The sequence below is a fragment of the Muntiacus reevesi genome, chromosome 8 (assembly GCF_963930625.1).
Source record: "Muntiacus reevesi chromosome 8, mMunRee1.1, whole genome shotgun sequence".
NCBI classification, from domain to species: domain Eukaryota; kingdom Metazoa; phylum Chordata; class Mammalia; order Artiodactyla; family Cervidae; genus Muntiacus; species Muntiacus reevesi.
In genome coordinates, this window is record NC_089256.1 from 9,922,306 (window position 1) to 9,938,459 (window position 16,154).

Sequence of the window (16,154 nt, forward strand, 5' to 3'; positions counted from 1 at the left end):
TATCTCAGCTTTGTTTCTCCCTTAAGATTTGTCAAGCACTGAACATCTTGTGAAAGAAAAGTTTCTCATACAATGAGTTTAAATGTGTAAGCTTTAAAAATTATTTTACAGTAGATCTGAGCATTTTATAATGCTCTCCTGAGTATTAAAAAAGACCAAGTATATCAACCAAGTATGCTGCCTTGTTCAGTAAATGGTCTCCATAATTACTTGCAATAAAGTTTTCTTATGAAGAGTAAGAACACATTACATATTTTCCCCTTAATATCATAAAACATTTTTTGCTTAAGTTTTACATTTCACCTTTGGCAGTCTAATAACAGCCAATGTGTCTGTTGAGAAAGTTTTGACTATGCAACTTTCTTTTTTTCTTATCAAATGTTAAAAATGTCCTGTTTATTATGAATATCATAAATTTAACAGTCATTAAAACATGGGGTAAGATATTTTCATTTATTTGAATGATCAGCTTTAAAATGATGGTAGGCTTGCAAGAAGATCAGAAGATCATGTCTTCTTATGGTGTAGATGTAATGAGCAAAATGCCAGGTATCTGAGTACTCAGCAAATGCTAGTTGAATTATTGGAGTCCTCTCCTATATGTCTCCAGCCTTTCTTATCTTCCTGACCCTTTGTTTTAAGAGAGGCCATTGCAATAATATTTTCAGCAGTAACCCCATCTTCATAATCTGCTTTTGATTTGTTGGGTGTAATATTTGTCTAGCTCTGATTCCAAGAAATATAACTTTAAAGGATATTAGGTTCATTTGTAACAGTTAACTGAAATAATGTTTGTTATTAGAAATATTTCACCATATTAGAAACAAGATAAATCATTGTTTCTTATCTTCTGCATGTCATTGGTCCTCTGTACTTCCTCCCACCCGGCTTTCCTAACTTGCAGGTTTGTTGTGGTGTGTGGTGACGGCGAGTACATCATCTACACGGCGATGGCACTGAGGAACAAGAGCTTTGGGTCTGCCCAGGAGTTCGCGTGGGCCCACGATTCTTCAGAGTAAGTTTTGGCTGTGTCATATCAGCTGCCCCTGATTGCCAGTGGGCATTCTGTGTGCAGCTGTATTGAAGAGGTCTGCAAGGCTCAGTAGGCTGTGCTTCTCCATGTTGAAGACCAGTTCTCACCAGACCTGTGTTGGAGAATTAGTCAGGGGCAAATGTGCAGCATGAGCTGTTTAACTTTTTATACACAATTTGGAGCTGGCTCACTCAGTCTGACCCAGTAATAAACTGGGGAACACCTATTTTTCTTTGGTGGAGCCCACGGCAGGGCTGAAGACAGAGTAGGCTCTCAGATAAAGACCTTGGCAGGTCCCACCCCCACCCCAGAACCTGCATCCTGAGCTGCTGCTGCTGCCCTCATCTTAGCCACTTGGACAGATGCTAGATTCTAATGTAATCATGATAAAAACTTAATGAATCTGTGATAAAACATCACAAAAATGAGTTTTCATGATGTTACTTATTTCCCATTCTTAACAAATTCTGTCTGAATTCAAAATGTTCATAAAATTGTCTCACTAAAAACACTACCTCTCAATATTATACTAGACAGTTATTGACTGGTTCCTTGTTGATTCGTTTGGTGCATGTGATAAACATGGGGGCTTTGGTTTTTTCCAGACTACACACTGATTTACATCTACACAGTTTTCTTGGTTTTGTTTTCTCCATATTTTGTGTTGCCTCTTCTGCCAACAGTGGGTAACTTAGGCCTCAGCATTGCTCAGTAAGGTGCGTGCTTTTTAGTTTTTAACAAAAAGGTCACTGAGAGGTAAGATCTTTTTGTCAGTTTCCTAAATAAACTCATTTATGCACAGTTCCCATATACTAAAAAGTACTTTGTTACCGTGAGCACAGTTATAGTTCGTGAATTGCCATACCTCTGTCAGCACACGTCTCCCTCTGTTTTGATGGCTCCCTCTTTTCAGGTTTATCCAGCCCAGACCCTCCCTGTTCAGCATCTTTCCTGTTGGAGCAAAGTACTTGTTCCATCCCTTTCTCATATACTCTTAATTATCCAGCCATAGCCCCCTTTCAAGAGAGAGGCCTGAGTATACACAATTTAAGTTGTTGCTCAGCATGACTGACTAGTGAGCCACTTAGAAAAGTTTTTGTTTTTTTAAGTTACTTTTTATTGAGGAATAATTTATACAAAATAAAAGGCACTGTTTTAAGTGTATCTTTCAGCGAATTTGGACAAATGGATGTAACCTCTAACCACCAGCACAGTCAACATTTCTGTCACCTCAAAAACAATCCCCTTGTTTCTCTTATAGTCAGCACCCCATCCTTGTTCCCCACTAGACTAGATTTGTCTTCTTTAGGATTTCTTCAATGGAGTTGTGTGGTATATACTTGTCTGGCTTGTTTTGCTCAGCATAATGTATTTGAGGTGCATTCATGTTGTTACATGGGCTTCCCAGGTTGCTCAGTGGTAACAAATCTGCCTGCAATGCAGGATATGTGGCGGTTTTATCTCTTATCTGGGAAGATCCCCTGGAGGAGGAAATGGCTACCCACTCCAGGATTTTTGCCTGTGGAATCCCATGGACAGAGGAGCCTGGCAGGCTACAGTCCATAGGGTTGCAAAGAGTCAAACACGACTGAGCAACGAAACAGCAACTTGTTGCATGGATCAATAACTGGTTCCCTTTTTGGCAGAGTAGTATTCCATTGTATGCATAGACCACAGTCGGTTTACTCATTCACCTGCTGAAGGACATTTGGATCTTTTAAAATGGTTTGTAAGCCCTAGTAGTTTGTATAATAGACATTGTGAAGCCCATTCATTATTTGTCCAACTGTAAGCAGTTCACTGATCTCTTAGGAAAAAAATATATTAGTGAATCTTCAGATATTAATTTTATATTTTTGTGTAATTCACTACTCAAGTACATTTGAAGATATTTGTAATATTTGGTGGAATTACAGTTTAGTATATATGTAATAGGCTATGACTGCTTTCCTTTCCCCCCCAGATACGCAATAAGAGAGAGCAACAGTGTTGTAAAGATATTTAAGAACTTTAAGGAAAAAAAATCATTTAAACCAGACTTTGGAGCTGAAAGTAAGTGCTGTTTATATATGATACAATTTTAGAAACTTTGTAATGGCTCAAAAACATCTGAAGATCTGAAAATATTTTGTTGTTCTTTGTAGGTATCTATGGAGGCTTCTTACTGGGAGTCAGGTCTGTAAATGGCTTAGCTTTCTATGACTGGGAAAATACAGAACTCATACGCAGAATTGAAATTCAACCCAAACACGTGAGCTTCCGTCTTTGCTGTTTTTGGAATGTACTTCTTTGTGACAAACTCTGGGTCCCCGAGGCCAAGAAATACCCTGGTACCCCGCTGTCCCTGTCCCATTGTGCTGGACATAGGGCCATTTACCTCAGGATTGCTTTAAAAAGGAAGACTGGGGTATTTGAATAAGGCAGTAGATGTTAGGCTTTTTGAAAAGTATAAATAGTTGTACAAATGCCAAATGCTAGTCGTATTTTAAATGGCTTTAATGCTTTGAAGAGGAAAAGTCAATGAGTTCTTGGCGTGGCAAGACCTGCAAGTCTCCCACGCAGTTCAGAAAGCCTTTGCCTACGTTACCTGATAACGGCTGTTTAAACTTTAGGTGGCCGTTCACCAGTGACAGTTTTCTACCTTTAAATCTGCCTGCTTCTTTGAGAGCTTTCATTGTCAGGAAATTATCTCTGGAGACAGATATCTCCCAGGGTCCTGGCTCTGATTTCTAGAGTCTGCATTCTCAGCAAGGGGGGTGTCATCCTCAAGGGGGCAGACATCGGTTCCTGAAACCAATTGATGAGAAAAAGTACTCTGTCTTATCTGTAAAGCATAGATGTTCCTATGTTTATACCTGTTATGTGTCTGTGCACTGTGTGTGTGTTTATGTATTACACAATGTATAGATGGATAGTGGGCTATCCATCTCGTGGCTCAGTTGGTAAAGAACCTGCCTGCGACACAGGAGACCTGAGCTGAGCAACTTTCACTTTCAGATGTGTAGTATCTGTGACATTAAAACTTCATAAAGGAAAGTGATTGGGAAAAAATGCCTAAAAAGGGCTTGGGGTGGGGCTCATAATGGGGGTGGGAGGGAGGGAGAAACACTGTTGTAGAGCAGTTGGAAACAGTCTCGTGCTCCTCTGAATCTCAGTACACCTGGCACTTACTGCCCCGCTCCTTCCTGCCTCCCTCAGGGCTTTCCATTTCTGTAAATAAAATAGCGTCCTGTCCACCCTCCCAAATATGTGTGTGTGTGTGTGTGTGTGTATATATATGTGTGTGTGTGTATGTGTGTATATATATATCAGATTAAGTGCTTGCTTATTATCCTAATGTAAGAAGATAAATCTTGTAGGAAACAGCATATGCAGTTTGTCACATTCACATACACTCCAAAATCATTTATCTGTGTTTTTCTTTGTCATGTCGCAGATTTTCTGGTCTGACTCTGGAGAGCTAGTCTGTATTGCAACTGAGGAGTCATTTTTTATCCTTAAATATCTGTCGGAAAAAGTCTTGGCTGCACAGGAAACACATGAAGGAGTTACTGAAGATGGCATTGAAGATGGTTTTGAGGTAATTGCATCAGTAAAACTTTAGCTTTGTTTTTAAATGAATTATGTACTTACAGCTGAACTTCACTCATTGGAACATTTTATTATAAATTAGGTTTGGGAAGACTTAATAAACATTTACGGAGTTATGGTAAAATGTGAAAATTAAAGTCTTGGCTCAGAGATTAGGGTTTGAAAGTATTTGTTAAAAGAGATTTGTGCTTTGATTATAGGAAATCTTTAGACCAACTTTGACTGTTTTTCAGTAAGGAAGTTAGAAGTTCTTATGGTCCTAAGACAATTTAGCTAGAGTTATTTAAAATGGGTTTTCAAGCAGAGGGAACCTAGCCTGGTGCTCTGTGATGACTTAGAGGGGTAGAACTTGGTGGGGAAGGGATGGAGGCTCAAGAGGGAGAAGATATATTTATTAATTATGGCTGATTCACTTTGTTGTACTGCAAAAACCAATACAATATTGTAAAGCAATTTTCTTCCATTTAAAAAATAAAATAAGAGAGTCTATAATTATCTTTAAAAAAATAAATGGACTTTCAAATATAAAGATAAACTGTGGTGGAGGTGTCTTAGAAGATTTTATGAAATATTTATTATGCCAATCTCATGTATGTTAGGAATTTCAATCAGTATTTTCTTAGATTATAGCTTTGACTCAACAGTGAGACTTTACATTATAGATGCTCATCCAGGAATCTGTTCTTAAATGAAGAAAGAAGATAGACATTCCAAGAAAGATTTTCTTTCTTGAAATAGGATTCTTTTGTTGCATCTGTTTTTCTATCCATCACCCCTAATTATATTCAGTTTTTTGTTATTGACAGTTTGTTATTTGTTGTTGAATAAGATAATAACAGGCTTCATTTTCTTTCTGTAGGTTCTTGGTGAGATTCAGGAAATTGTGAAAACAGGGCTGTGGGTAGGCGATTGCTTCATTTACACAAGTTCTGTGAACAGATTAAATTATTACGTCGGAGGAGAAATAGTCACCATTGCCCACTTGGACAGGTAGCTGACTATTGTTTTGCTTTTGTTTTTAACATCCTAAATTTAAAAGTATACTTTAAAAATAAAACTAATTGCTGGCTTGTAACAATGATAGGCCTGGTTTTTCAGTGTTATCGTTTAAATAGGTGGCAATTGCTAACAAGCAGAGACATTACTTTGCCAACAAAGGTCCGTCTAGTCAAGGCTATGGTTTTTCCAGTAGTCATGTATGGATGTGAGAGTTTGACTATAAAGAAAGCTGAGTGCCAAAGAATTGATGCTTTTGAACTGTGGTGTTGGAGTAGACTCTTGAGAGTCCCTTGGACTGCAAGGAAATCCAACCAGTCCATCCTAAAGGAGATCAGTCCTGGGTGTTCATTGGAAGGACTGATGTTGAAGCTGAAACTCCAATACTTTGGCCACCTGATGCTAAGAGCTGACTCATTTGAAGAGACCCTGATGCTGGGAAAGATTGAGGGCAGGAGGAGAAGGGGACGACAGAACATGAGATGGTTGGATGGCATCATTGACTCGATGGACATGGGTTTGGGTGGACTCCAGGAGTTGGTGATGGAGAGGGAGGCCTGGCTTGCTGTGGCTCATGGGGTCGCAAAGGGTCGGATATGACTGAGCGATTGAATTGAACTGAACTGAATTGCTAACTAAAACTGCATCAATCAAATGAAAAGATTTTGAGCAAGAGGCAGAGTGAGGGAGGGAGGGAAAGAGTATGTACTGATTTGGGCTTAATTCTAAATTAGTTTCCATTTCTTTTACAGAACGATGTATCTCCTGGGCTATATTCCTAAAGACAACAGGCTTTATCTGGGGGATAAGGAACTAAACATCGTTAGCTACTCCCTGCTGGTTTCAGTGCTGGAGTACCAGACGGCCGTCATGCGGAGGGACTTCAGCATGGCCGATAAGGTCCTTCCAACCATCCCGAAAGAGCAGAGGACCAGAGTTGCACACTTCTTGGAAAAGCAGGTAAAGGGGGGTTGTTGGTTTATTTGTGTGTGTTTTTAAAGTCAGCAATTTGAAAGAATGGTTGTTAGAATTTGAAGAACTTTATTTCTTAACTATCACTGATTTCCTTATGGCAGTGGACTTCTCTCTTATAAATTTAAGTCACTTGTTAATATGCTTCCTTTTCCTTTCTCATTGTCCTTCATATCCCCTTTATATGTTGAAGGTGATTTATTAGTCTTCCCTTTCTGTAGATTTCTTTTACATTCTATCAGTATTTTCATTTTTATGCTGTATTTTTCTCTATCCTAGCTAGCTTCTCTCTTTCTGTAAAATACACATAAAATTTATCATTAGCGATGAGTATTTTCCTTTACGTAGCATTTTTATAATCAAAGCTTGTTTATTCTTGAAACATAGTTGATTTACAGTGTTGTGCCTGTCTGCTGCACAGCAGAGTGACTCAGTTACACACATGTATGCATTGTTCTTTATACTCTTTTCCATTGTGGTTTATCTCAGAATATTGAGTATAGTTCTCTGTGGTGTACAGTAGGGTGTTGTTTATCCATTGTATGCAAAATGTTTTCACCTACCAACCCCGAGCTTCTAGTCCATCTCTCTCCCTCTCCCCTCCTTGGCAACCATAAATCTGTTCTCTATGTCTATGAATCTGTTTCTGTTTCTTAAATAGGTTCATTTGTGCCATATTTTAAATTCCACATATAAGTGATACTATGTGATATTTGTCTTTGTCTTTGACTTAATTCACTTAGTATGATAATCTCTAGATCCATCTTTGTTGCTGCAAATGGCATTATTTCATTCTGTTTTATGGCTGTGTAGTGTATGTGTATCTATGTACCACATATTTATCTAGTCCTCTATCGGTGGACATTTCGGTTGTTTCTGACTTTTGTGAAAAGTGCTGCTTTAAAATCCAAGTTACGTATGTGCACAAAATATAAAGCTTTGCAAGGCTTAGGAGAAAACAGCCTCTCCCTTCTCTCATTTCTACTCCCTAGTGGTAATCACTTTTATTTCTTTTAGCTGGCTATTGGCATTTATTTCCACATGTCTAACATGCTTATTATATACTGTTTCTCAGTTTTAGGTATTTCTTGGTACTTCCCAGACTGGAGAAAATGAAGAATTTATTCTTTCTTTCATTCACCCTACTTCAACAACATACCTGCCACTTAAATCATTACATCATAATTTTGATTAGATCAGTATCCATTGTTTATATTATTATGACTATTTAAACCCTGTTCACAGCTGAGCAATATTATACCTTTGCCTTTTTTCAGTTGTTTTCCCTGAGTTAATAATTGATTCTTTTATTAAACCTTGCTAATTTTTCTATATGTTTAGGGTTATTCTTCCTACTCTGCTGCTTCTCCAGATTCCCTTGCTATCTCCTTTCAGTGTGTTCAGTCTACTTCAGGCTGAACTGATTCTTTCCCTCATCATGGGTATCCCCTCCCCATCATGTTGGGGCCTCTCTTTGGCTTGAGCCATTGTATCCTATATCCCCTGTCTTCTTTCCTGATTTACTCCCTCATTTTGCTGGAGTATGTCCTTCAGTAGTTTTCTGAGAAAAGGCTTTTTATTGATAGGAAGTAAATTTTTTTGTGACCTTGAATATCTGAAAGTGTCATTGTTCTACCCTAGAATATATTTGGCCACTTAACTGGATATAGAATTCTAAGTTGGAGATGGTTTTCTCTCAGAATTTTGAAGAAAAAATTCTATTTTGTATTCTAGTTTCTAGTTATTGTTGAAGTCTAAACCATTTATATTCCTGATTCTTGGTACCTGATCTATTTTTTCTCTTTGGAAGTTTTTTGGATCTTGTTCCTAATGTTCTGTAATGTTATCATGATAGTGGGCCCTGCTTTAAGGGTCAGTTATCATTCATTCTGCTGGGTATTAGATGAGCTCTCTTAATTGGAAGCTCATTCCTTCATTTTTGAGAGATTTTGTTGAATCATGTTTCTGTTGTTTTCCTTCCTATGTTTTCCATATTCTCTCTGTGGAACTGTTATTCAGATGTTGGACTTATCGCACTGGTTTTCTCATTTTGTTATTCTTGGACTTTTAAAATCTTGTTTATGGATTAAAGTTTCTCTTCATACCCTCTGTTAGGGTATAAGTGATAGTTGAAGTTTTCTTTTTCCCTTATTGGTATGCTTTCTTCAGATTACTGTTATTGGTTCTGCTATTGTTTGATTTCTGTCTTTCCTTTTAAAGATTTTCCTCAGGGGTCTGATGATCTTTGGGCACTTATTTAAGAGTGGAGGTCTAAGAAGCAGGTCAAAAGATCTGAGTTTATGGCTGAACTTATTGAGTATGAACTTAAAATATGTGATGTGGCTTGGCCATTTGATTGGGAAACCTCAGTGTCAGTATCTTCCTCTAATGAATTTGTTCATCTAGTAAATTTAATGAGCACTTACTATTGTACCAGGCACCGCTCAGGCTGGCATATAGCCCTCACTGACGTTTTAGTATTTTGAAGTCGAGCCCCTTTGACTGGTCAGTGTACAGAGACGCTCCGCAGTCACCGTCATTCTGGGGGGGCAGAGTACAGCCTGGTGTCTCCCCATTTAGTGTTTCAAACATTTAGTCGAGTATCCATTCTCATAATCTCCTGTTTTCCTTTTGCCACTCAGTATTCCTGCTGGGTGTGTGAGTATCCCTCAGGCTGGAGACCCTCTAGTTTACCTTCTCTAGAAAACAAGCCTTCTGTCTTCCATGTGTGTTGAGAGGATGGGGGGAGGCGTGAGGACCTGGGGTGTCTTAACTGCTTCTTAGATAGACCTAGGCAGTTTGATTTCTTTACTGGCTTTAATGCTGCCCTTCATGAGACACTGCTGAGGTGTGAACTGAGTTATTTCTATGCTGTCTTGACTCCTGATTTAGGGATTAGTCTTCTCTAGTGTTTTAACTGAATGTTTATTTCAGTGAGTTTAACTCCTTCACCAGCTTTCAAGCTTAACAACGTGTTGTTATTAATACTGATTTCTCCTCTGCCTTTTTATGTGTCCTTGGGAGTTTGTGCTTTAAAGAAGAATCCCTTTAGTGTCATTTCAGTGGGGATTTGGAGGAAAACAAAAGTAAACATATATAGTCCACCTCATTTCATTTGCTTTGCCCTCACCTACATCTGACTAGTTCTATAGATTGTCTATCCTCCACTCTTGGATTGTATATTGTCTGCATCAGTGCTCTGGGAGAGAAGGAGTAATGCAGATTATTCAGAATTCCTTGTTACATTTTACTCAGGAGTGAGTGGAGGGAGGATCAGCTTGTATAGTCTGGGAACTTATTTTGAACACAGTGATACAGCCATGCTGACTGAGTATCTAGTGAGACAAAACTGTCCAGTTTCTGCATCCTGACCTAACAGAGCATTCACCCTCAGTCTGAGGAAGTCTTCTGCAGCTTGAACTTTTTGTCTCATTTATACCAATCCCCTGGAGCTGAAGAACTTCCCCAAAGGGCAGACCCCATCAGTACTGACTTGAGGGAGAAGCTAATATAGTGATTATAGTGGTTGGCTTAAAATCTTGTTTCTGATGACTGACTGGAGCGTGGGAAGGAGGTTTTAGACTTCTGCCCTCTGGAATACTTGCTGATGAGTAAACTGGACATGAGCCCAACAGTAATGACACCTAATCAGTCTCTGGACCTGAAAGCAAAACGTTTGCTAAATGACCTGCGGATGATTGAAAATTGTGAAGTTTTACATTTGACTTTCCTTTCTGTGAGGCCCAGGACTAGATCTCTGAGGCTCAGCTTGGGCAATTAGACAGCTAAGGCAATGGCACCCCACTCCAGTACTCTTGCCTGGAAAATCCCATGGATGGAGGAGCCTGGTAGGCTGCAGTTCATGGGTTCGCTGAGAGTCAGACACAACTGAGCGACTTCACTTTCAGTTTTCACTTTCATGCATTGGAGAAGGAAATGGCAACCCACTCCACTATTCTTGTCTGGAGAATCCCAGGGACGGGGGAGCCTGGTGAGCTGCCGTCTATGGGGTCGCACAGAGTCGGACACAACTGAAGTGACTTAGCAGCAGCGGGTGTACACTACTGTGCCTTTTATTTGGAATGGTTTTTATTCAGTCAACTTTCCAGAATCATTTTTGATGTTTACTTTTATACTTCTAAATTTTACTAGTTGTTGTTTAACTTGAGTTTATCAAGCATTGGTCAGCGTTCATGCTTAAAAATCAGGCGTGCAACTGAATTTTGTCTGCCCTGTATGTTCTTAGCAGTTGATTTAATGGCTCCTTAATTTTTTTCTGTCTTCTTATTGAAGAGTAATTGTTGTTGTTGTTACTTTTGTTTAAGTAACGGGGCTTCCAGTGTCAGCAGCATATTTAGTTTTGAGGGGAAAACGATTATTTGCCGTGTGTGTGCATTGTATATGTAGACTATACACACAGGTTTTGCTGTACATAAACACACACATACATCTTATCTGTTCAGGGTTTCAAGCAGCAAGCTCTTACAGTATCCACAGACCCTGAGCATCGCTTTGAACTTGCTCTTCAGCTTGGAGAACTAAAAATTGCATACCAGTTAGCAGTGGAAGCAGAGGTATGTTCTAATTTATGATTTTTTGTAACTGATGGAAAGGTCAGTAGGTACTTGTATGTGTTTTGTGTAAGTTGTGTTATTAAAGTTTTCTGAAATGCAAATTAATAACTCATTTTAGTGAGGCTATTGCCTTTCTTTGGTCTTTTTTAAAATGATTAGTTACTTCTATATTAATATATTCTTAGCATTCTAATTAAAGCTAAAGTTTTTTTATTTTTTTAATCTTATATGGGATCTATTTTGGAAAAGAAGAAAAGCTGGAAGATAGTAGATAAAGGAGTCTGCAGACACAGTAGTAATGTGTCAGTAATCCAAACTAGTGAGGAAGATGTTGGTTTTAAAGAAGGATTCTGACATTTTGAGACAGTTTAATGACTTTTATGGATCATATATTGAGGGCTTCATTTATGGTTTCGGTCTAGCTTTTATGGGTAAATTCATTTCAGATGTACTAAAGAAATTTTAGCTGTGTTAAGATTATCCAAATGAGCAGCATTTCATTTGATTTCTGAGAAGCTACCAATGACAGAAATGATATTTATTATTAAATATTTAAGAACATAAAATCTTTTTTTCTATTCTTTTAAAAAATGGTTATAAATCATTCCTTAAATTACAATCTAATTACCTTAAAACTTATTAGTTTTAGTTTCACTATATAATTACAAAATAAAAATATAATGGGCTAATGATTATTCATACAGCATTAAAATTAATTTGTGTTTGAATTAATTTTGTATATGTGAATAATTTCCATTTCCTCATTATATATTTTGTCATTCCGTTCTTAGTTTGACTGACAGAACCAACTTAACAAGCACAGCTCAGTAGACATAAAACATGTATTTTATAATTATAGAAAATATAAAATTGTCAGCACAGTAATGCTCAGATTAACAGAATAATGTTGGTATTGGAAATTCAGATGTTTATTTAAAAGATATTTTAATGTGGAAACTCTTTCTTACAGTCAGAACAGAAGTGGAAACAGCTTGCTGAACTTGCCATTAGTAAATGCCAGTTTGGCCTCGCCCAGGAGTGCCTGCATCACGCACAGGACTATGGGGGTCTGTTGCTTTTGGCCACTGCCTCTGGTAATGCTAGTATGGTGAACAAGCTAGCGGAGGGCGCAGAGAGAGACGGCAAGAATAATGTGGCATTCATGAGCTACTTTTTACAGGGCAAGTAAGTATTAACCCAAGGTCTAAAGGTGGGCAGAGTAATGAGAAGCACTGTCTGCATTGACTTTTGAGGGTGTTCTTTGGAGAGGAACGTGAAGAGGAAACCCTGGAGAGTGCATGGATGCCTGACCAGGGGGTATTGCTGGTAGGAGCAGGCAGGGGGACCGGGCTGCTTCAGCAAAGGATGCTTTTACCACAGTTGGTCTAAATGTTTGAGCAGAGTTGAGCTTCAGGGAAGCTCAGCTGGGAGAAATGTTAAACCCCTTTCTCAATAGCCCTGCCAGTTCCTGGCTAAGGTATTTTATTTAATGACAGCAAGAGGCTGTCATTTGATACCTGAATGGCAGGTGATTTTGCCCAAATTGAGTAATTCTGATCTGCTTAACAACAAAAAATAAGGGGGATCAGGATTCTAGTTACTTTTAGATTTGCATTTAAAGCATTAAAATGTCATATATTTTCTAAAGTGTAGCAGTTAGTACATATCAGATAATTTCATTAGTTGACCATATTATGAAATAAAATGCAAAAGTATTCATTAATTTTGCCTTACAGACTTTCTAAACCTCAGTTAATCATAAAAATTGAATGTATGTGTATTTTATAGCATATGTATACATACATTTATATACCTGTGAGAAAAGGTCTGGGCTTCCCTGGTGGCTCAGCGGTAAAGAATCTGCTTGCCTATGCTGGAGACATGGGTTTGATCCCTCTGTTAGGAAGATCCCCTCGAGAAGGAAACGGCAACCCACTCCAGTATTTTTGCCTGGTAAATCCCAGAGGAACCTGGTGGGCTTCAGCCCATGGGGTTGCAAAAGAGTCAGACACGACTGAGCGACTTAACAAGAATAGGTCCACTATTTTTTATTTTCTGGCTGCACTGGGTCTGTTGCTGTTTAGGGGCTTTCTCCAGCTGCAGTGAGTGAGGGCCACTATAGTTGCGATGCACTAGCTTCTCACTGTGATGGCTTCTCTCACTAGGGAGCAGGGACTCTCGAGCATGGGGGCTTCAAGTTGTGGTGCATGGACTCAGCTGCCCTGCAACATGTGGAGTCAATCCTTCTGAATTCCTGTCCCCCCTGCATTGGCAGGCAGATTCTTAACCATTGGACCACCAGGGAAGTCTGGTCTGCTATTTCTTATCAGTAATTCAAAAACCCAAAAACATTCTGAAAAGAGTATTTTATTTGGTGGCATAATCAGACCTGAACTCTTGTTAGCTGTTTTTATGCCACTTGGTATGTTTTTATTGTATTTAGTAGTCACATGTTTTTTGCAGAATATTAACGTTTGTGACTTTGGTGTTGAGGATGTTATGTAATGTATGGCATATTACTTTGTAAAATCCAAGTATTACCTTTTTAAAATCAAAAAAATTCTTAATTGTAAAACACATTATCCACTTTATCAAACTTACACAGGAACAAACTGAAATAAAGAAAATGGACACTTGGGTACTTTTCTACTGGGCACCACTGCATTGTCCAGCACGGTTCATCTTAGAGATGCTGCCCTCAATAATATAGCTGTAAAACTGAGTTTCTCCTCTGTATCTCCTGAAGTCCTTAAATGTGTTCATCTCAGCTACCTTGTCTTAAAAAGCCCCTTTAGTCTGCCTAGGACAGTTAAGATTGAAAATGGTCACGAAAGCTGTCTTATTTCTCACGTTCCTGGAGTCCATTATGTAGCTCACTGGTGATAAGTTAATGGCTCAGTGACAGAAAAGAGGTATACGTGTGGGAGCTGGAGAGGGAATGCTGACTTTGCAGCACTAAATCCACATTTCTCTAATGTGCTAAGTGCCATTATTACAGCGTCTATTCTTGGTAACAGTGCCTCTCTAATCTGTAGGCTTGATGCTTGCCTGGAGCTCTTGATTAGAACTGGACGACTGCCAGAAGCTGCCTTCCTGGCACGGACTTACCTACCCAGTCAGGTTTCAAGGTACAGACTTTTCATTTTGGGAGGAAATATTTCGGATAAAAACTTCAGTCCTTACCAGTCTCCCTTTGGTTCCATATCTGTAACAGAGTGGTGAAACTCTGGAGAGAAAACCTCTCAAAAGTCAATCAGAAAGCAGCAGAATCCCTTGCTGATCCAACAGAATATGAAAACCTTTTCCCTGGATTAAAGGAAGCCTTTGTTGTAGAAGAATGGGTGAAGGAAACGCATGCTGACCTGTGGCCGGCCAAACAGTACCCACTTGTCACAGTGAGTGCCTGGGGCGCCTAATTTTGTATAACTACAAGTAGAAGGGCATTCACGACTTAAGGTTTTAAACTGTACTACATACGTTCTGGTTTGATTGAGAGCTAGTATTTGGGATTTGGGCCGAGTTCATAGATGAATTATGCTTTCAGAATATTTGATTTCATCATTGCTTCATTCCCTGATAGCCAAATGAAGAAAGAAATGTTATGGAAGAGGCAAAAGGCTTTCAGCCCTCAAGATCAGCAGCTCAGCAGGTCAGTAGACTACTACACAAGATAGTCTGGTTGAGATTTGTTGATTTTAAGTAACATCTCCTACTTCCTAATCCCAACCAGCCTTCCCTTTGGGAAAAACTTCGAATTTCTGAACAAATTCATTTGTTTTTACTTGTATCTCTACCTGGGTTTTCAGGAACTTGATGGGAAACCTGCTTCTCCTACTCCTGTTATTGTGACCTCCCAGACAGCAAACAAAGAAGAGAAGGTATTGACATCATACCCAGCTTCCCATCGGATCCCAGCCTCACCCTCTCTTCACGTGAATGTGTGCTAGCTATGCAGGCCTGTGTTTTAAGTGATGTAATCAGTTTCAGAGCAGGGGCTTTGAAATGGAAAGATATCCCTTTCTGACTGTTGGTTTAGTTCTCTTTGGATCATGAATCACAGGTAACTTAACACAGTACTATAGAACTAACTCACCCTCTTCCTTTTGTTTGCAGAGTTTACTTGAGCTGGAAGTAGATCTGGATAATTTGGAATTAGAAGATATTGACACAACAGATATCAACCTGGATGAAGATATTTTGGACGACTAAATAATGTTTCCCATTTACTCAACTAAACAGAGCATTATTATGGACAGGTATCGATCATCACCCTGACCACCATGCTTTGGACTCTGAGAAACTCCTTAAATTTTTTACATGTAGACGCTGCTGCCCACTAGGAACGCATGCCCTCATCCTTGGAGGGGTTTGTGTGCAGCATCTAAATCACTTCCCTTACTAACTAAAGCAGCTGCGAGCTTTGGTGTTTTTCATACTGTCATTGGACCATATCTCATAAAGTCTTTTGAATTAATGAAGATACTTCAGAGTTTCCTTTCTGCAAAATGAAAACAGGATTCCAGTTTGGCTGAGCCAAAACTACACCTCTTCTAGGTATCAGCCCATGTTCTCTTCTCTTTGAATAACTATTTTCAAATAGCATCACTCATATTTTTCTTAGAACTGAGTATCTGTGCTATAATTTTCTAAACTCTTTCCCTTGACCTCACTGCATTATTCCCCTCATTCTATGTAGCTTTCTTATGCCTTCCTCTGACTTTGTCTGGTAGTACCTATTTCTAGAATCAGCCCCCCTCACTCATTAAGCTGGGCTCTGTTTAACTTACCAACTACCCATTTGGTAACAGAGAGACATAGTACTTTTTTTCTTTCATTTTATGCTGTACTCATCTGATATGATTAGAGAAATTCATAACCAGGTATTTAAATATACTTCTCAGTTATCCTCTCATAGCCTCGGAAAGTGAGTGGAATAAACAGTTTTTTCTTTGTATTTCTGATACAGGTACTATTTGGAGTCTAAAAAA

The 16,154-nt window shown here is 38.8% G+C and overlaps 1 protein-coding gene across 1 annotated transcript in view; it reads left to right on the plus strand.

The window, feature by feature from the left end:
- The window catches only part of COPB2 (COPI coat complex subunit beta 2), a 32,614-nt gene extending 16,974 nt beyond the window's left edge, over positions 1 to 15,640 (plus strand). Inside the window, exons 10-22 of the mRNA XM_065942134.1 lie at positions 905 to 1,015; positions 2,997 to 3,085; positions 3,178 to 3,284; positions 4,470 to 4,613; positions 5,484 to 5,614; positions 6,373 to 6,580; positions 11,056 to 11,166; positions 12,137 to 12,351; positions 14,202 to 14,294; positions 14,381 to 14,561; positions 14,747 to 14,815; positions 14,973 to 15,044; positions 15,280 to 15,640. Of these exons, the coding sequence (XP_065798206.1) occupies positions 905 to 1,015; positions 2,997 to 3,085; positions 3,178 to 3,284; positions 4,470 to 4,613; positions 5,484 to 5,614; positions 6,373 to 6,580; positions 11,056 to 11,166; positions 12,137 to 12,351; positions 14,202 to 14,294; positions 14,381 to 14,561; positions 14,747 to 14,815; positions 14,973 to 15,044; positions 15,280 to 15,375 (1,627 nt within the window). The 3' untranslated portion in view covers positions 15,376 to 15,640. The remainder of the gene's footprint in view (positions 1 to 904; positions 1,016 to 2,996; positions 3,086 to 3,177; positions 3,285 to 4,469; positions 4,614 to 5,483; positions 5,615 to 6,372; positions 6,581 to 11,055; positions 11,167 to 12,136; positions 12,352 to 14,201; positions 14,295 to 14,380; positions 14,562 to 14,746; positions 14,816 to 14,972; positions 15,045 to 15,279) is intronic.
- Positions 15,641 to 16,154: the final 514 nt, after the last annotated feature.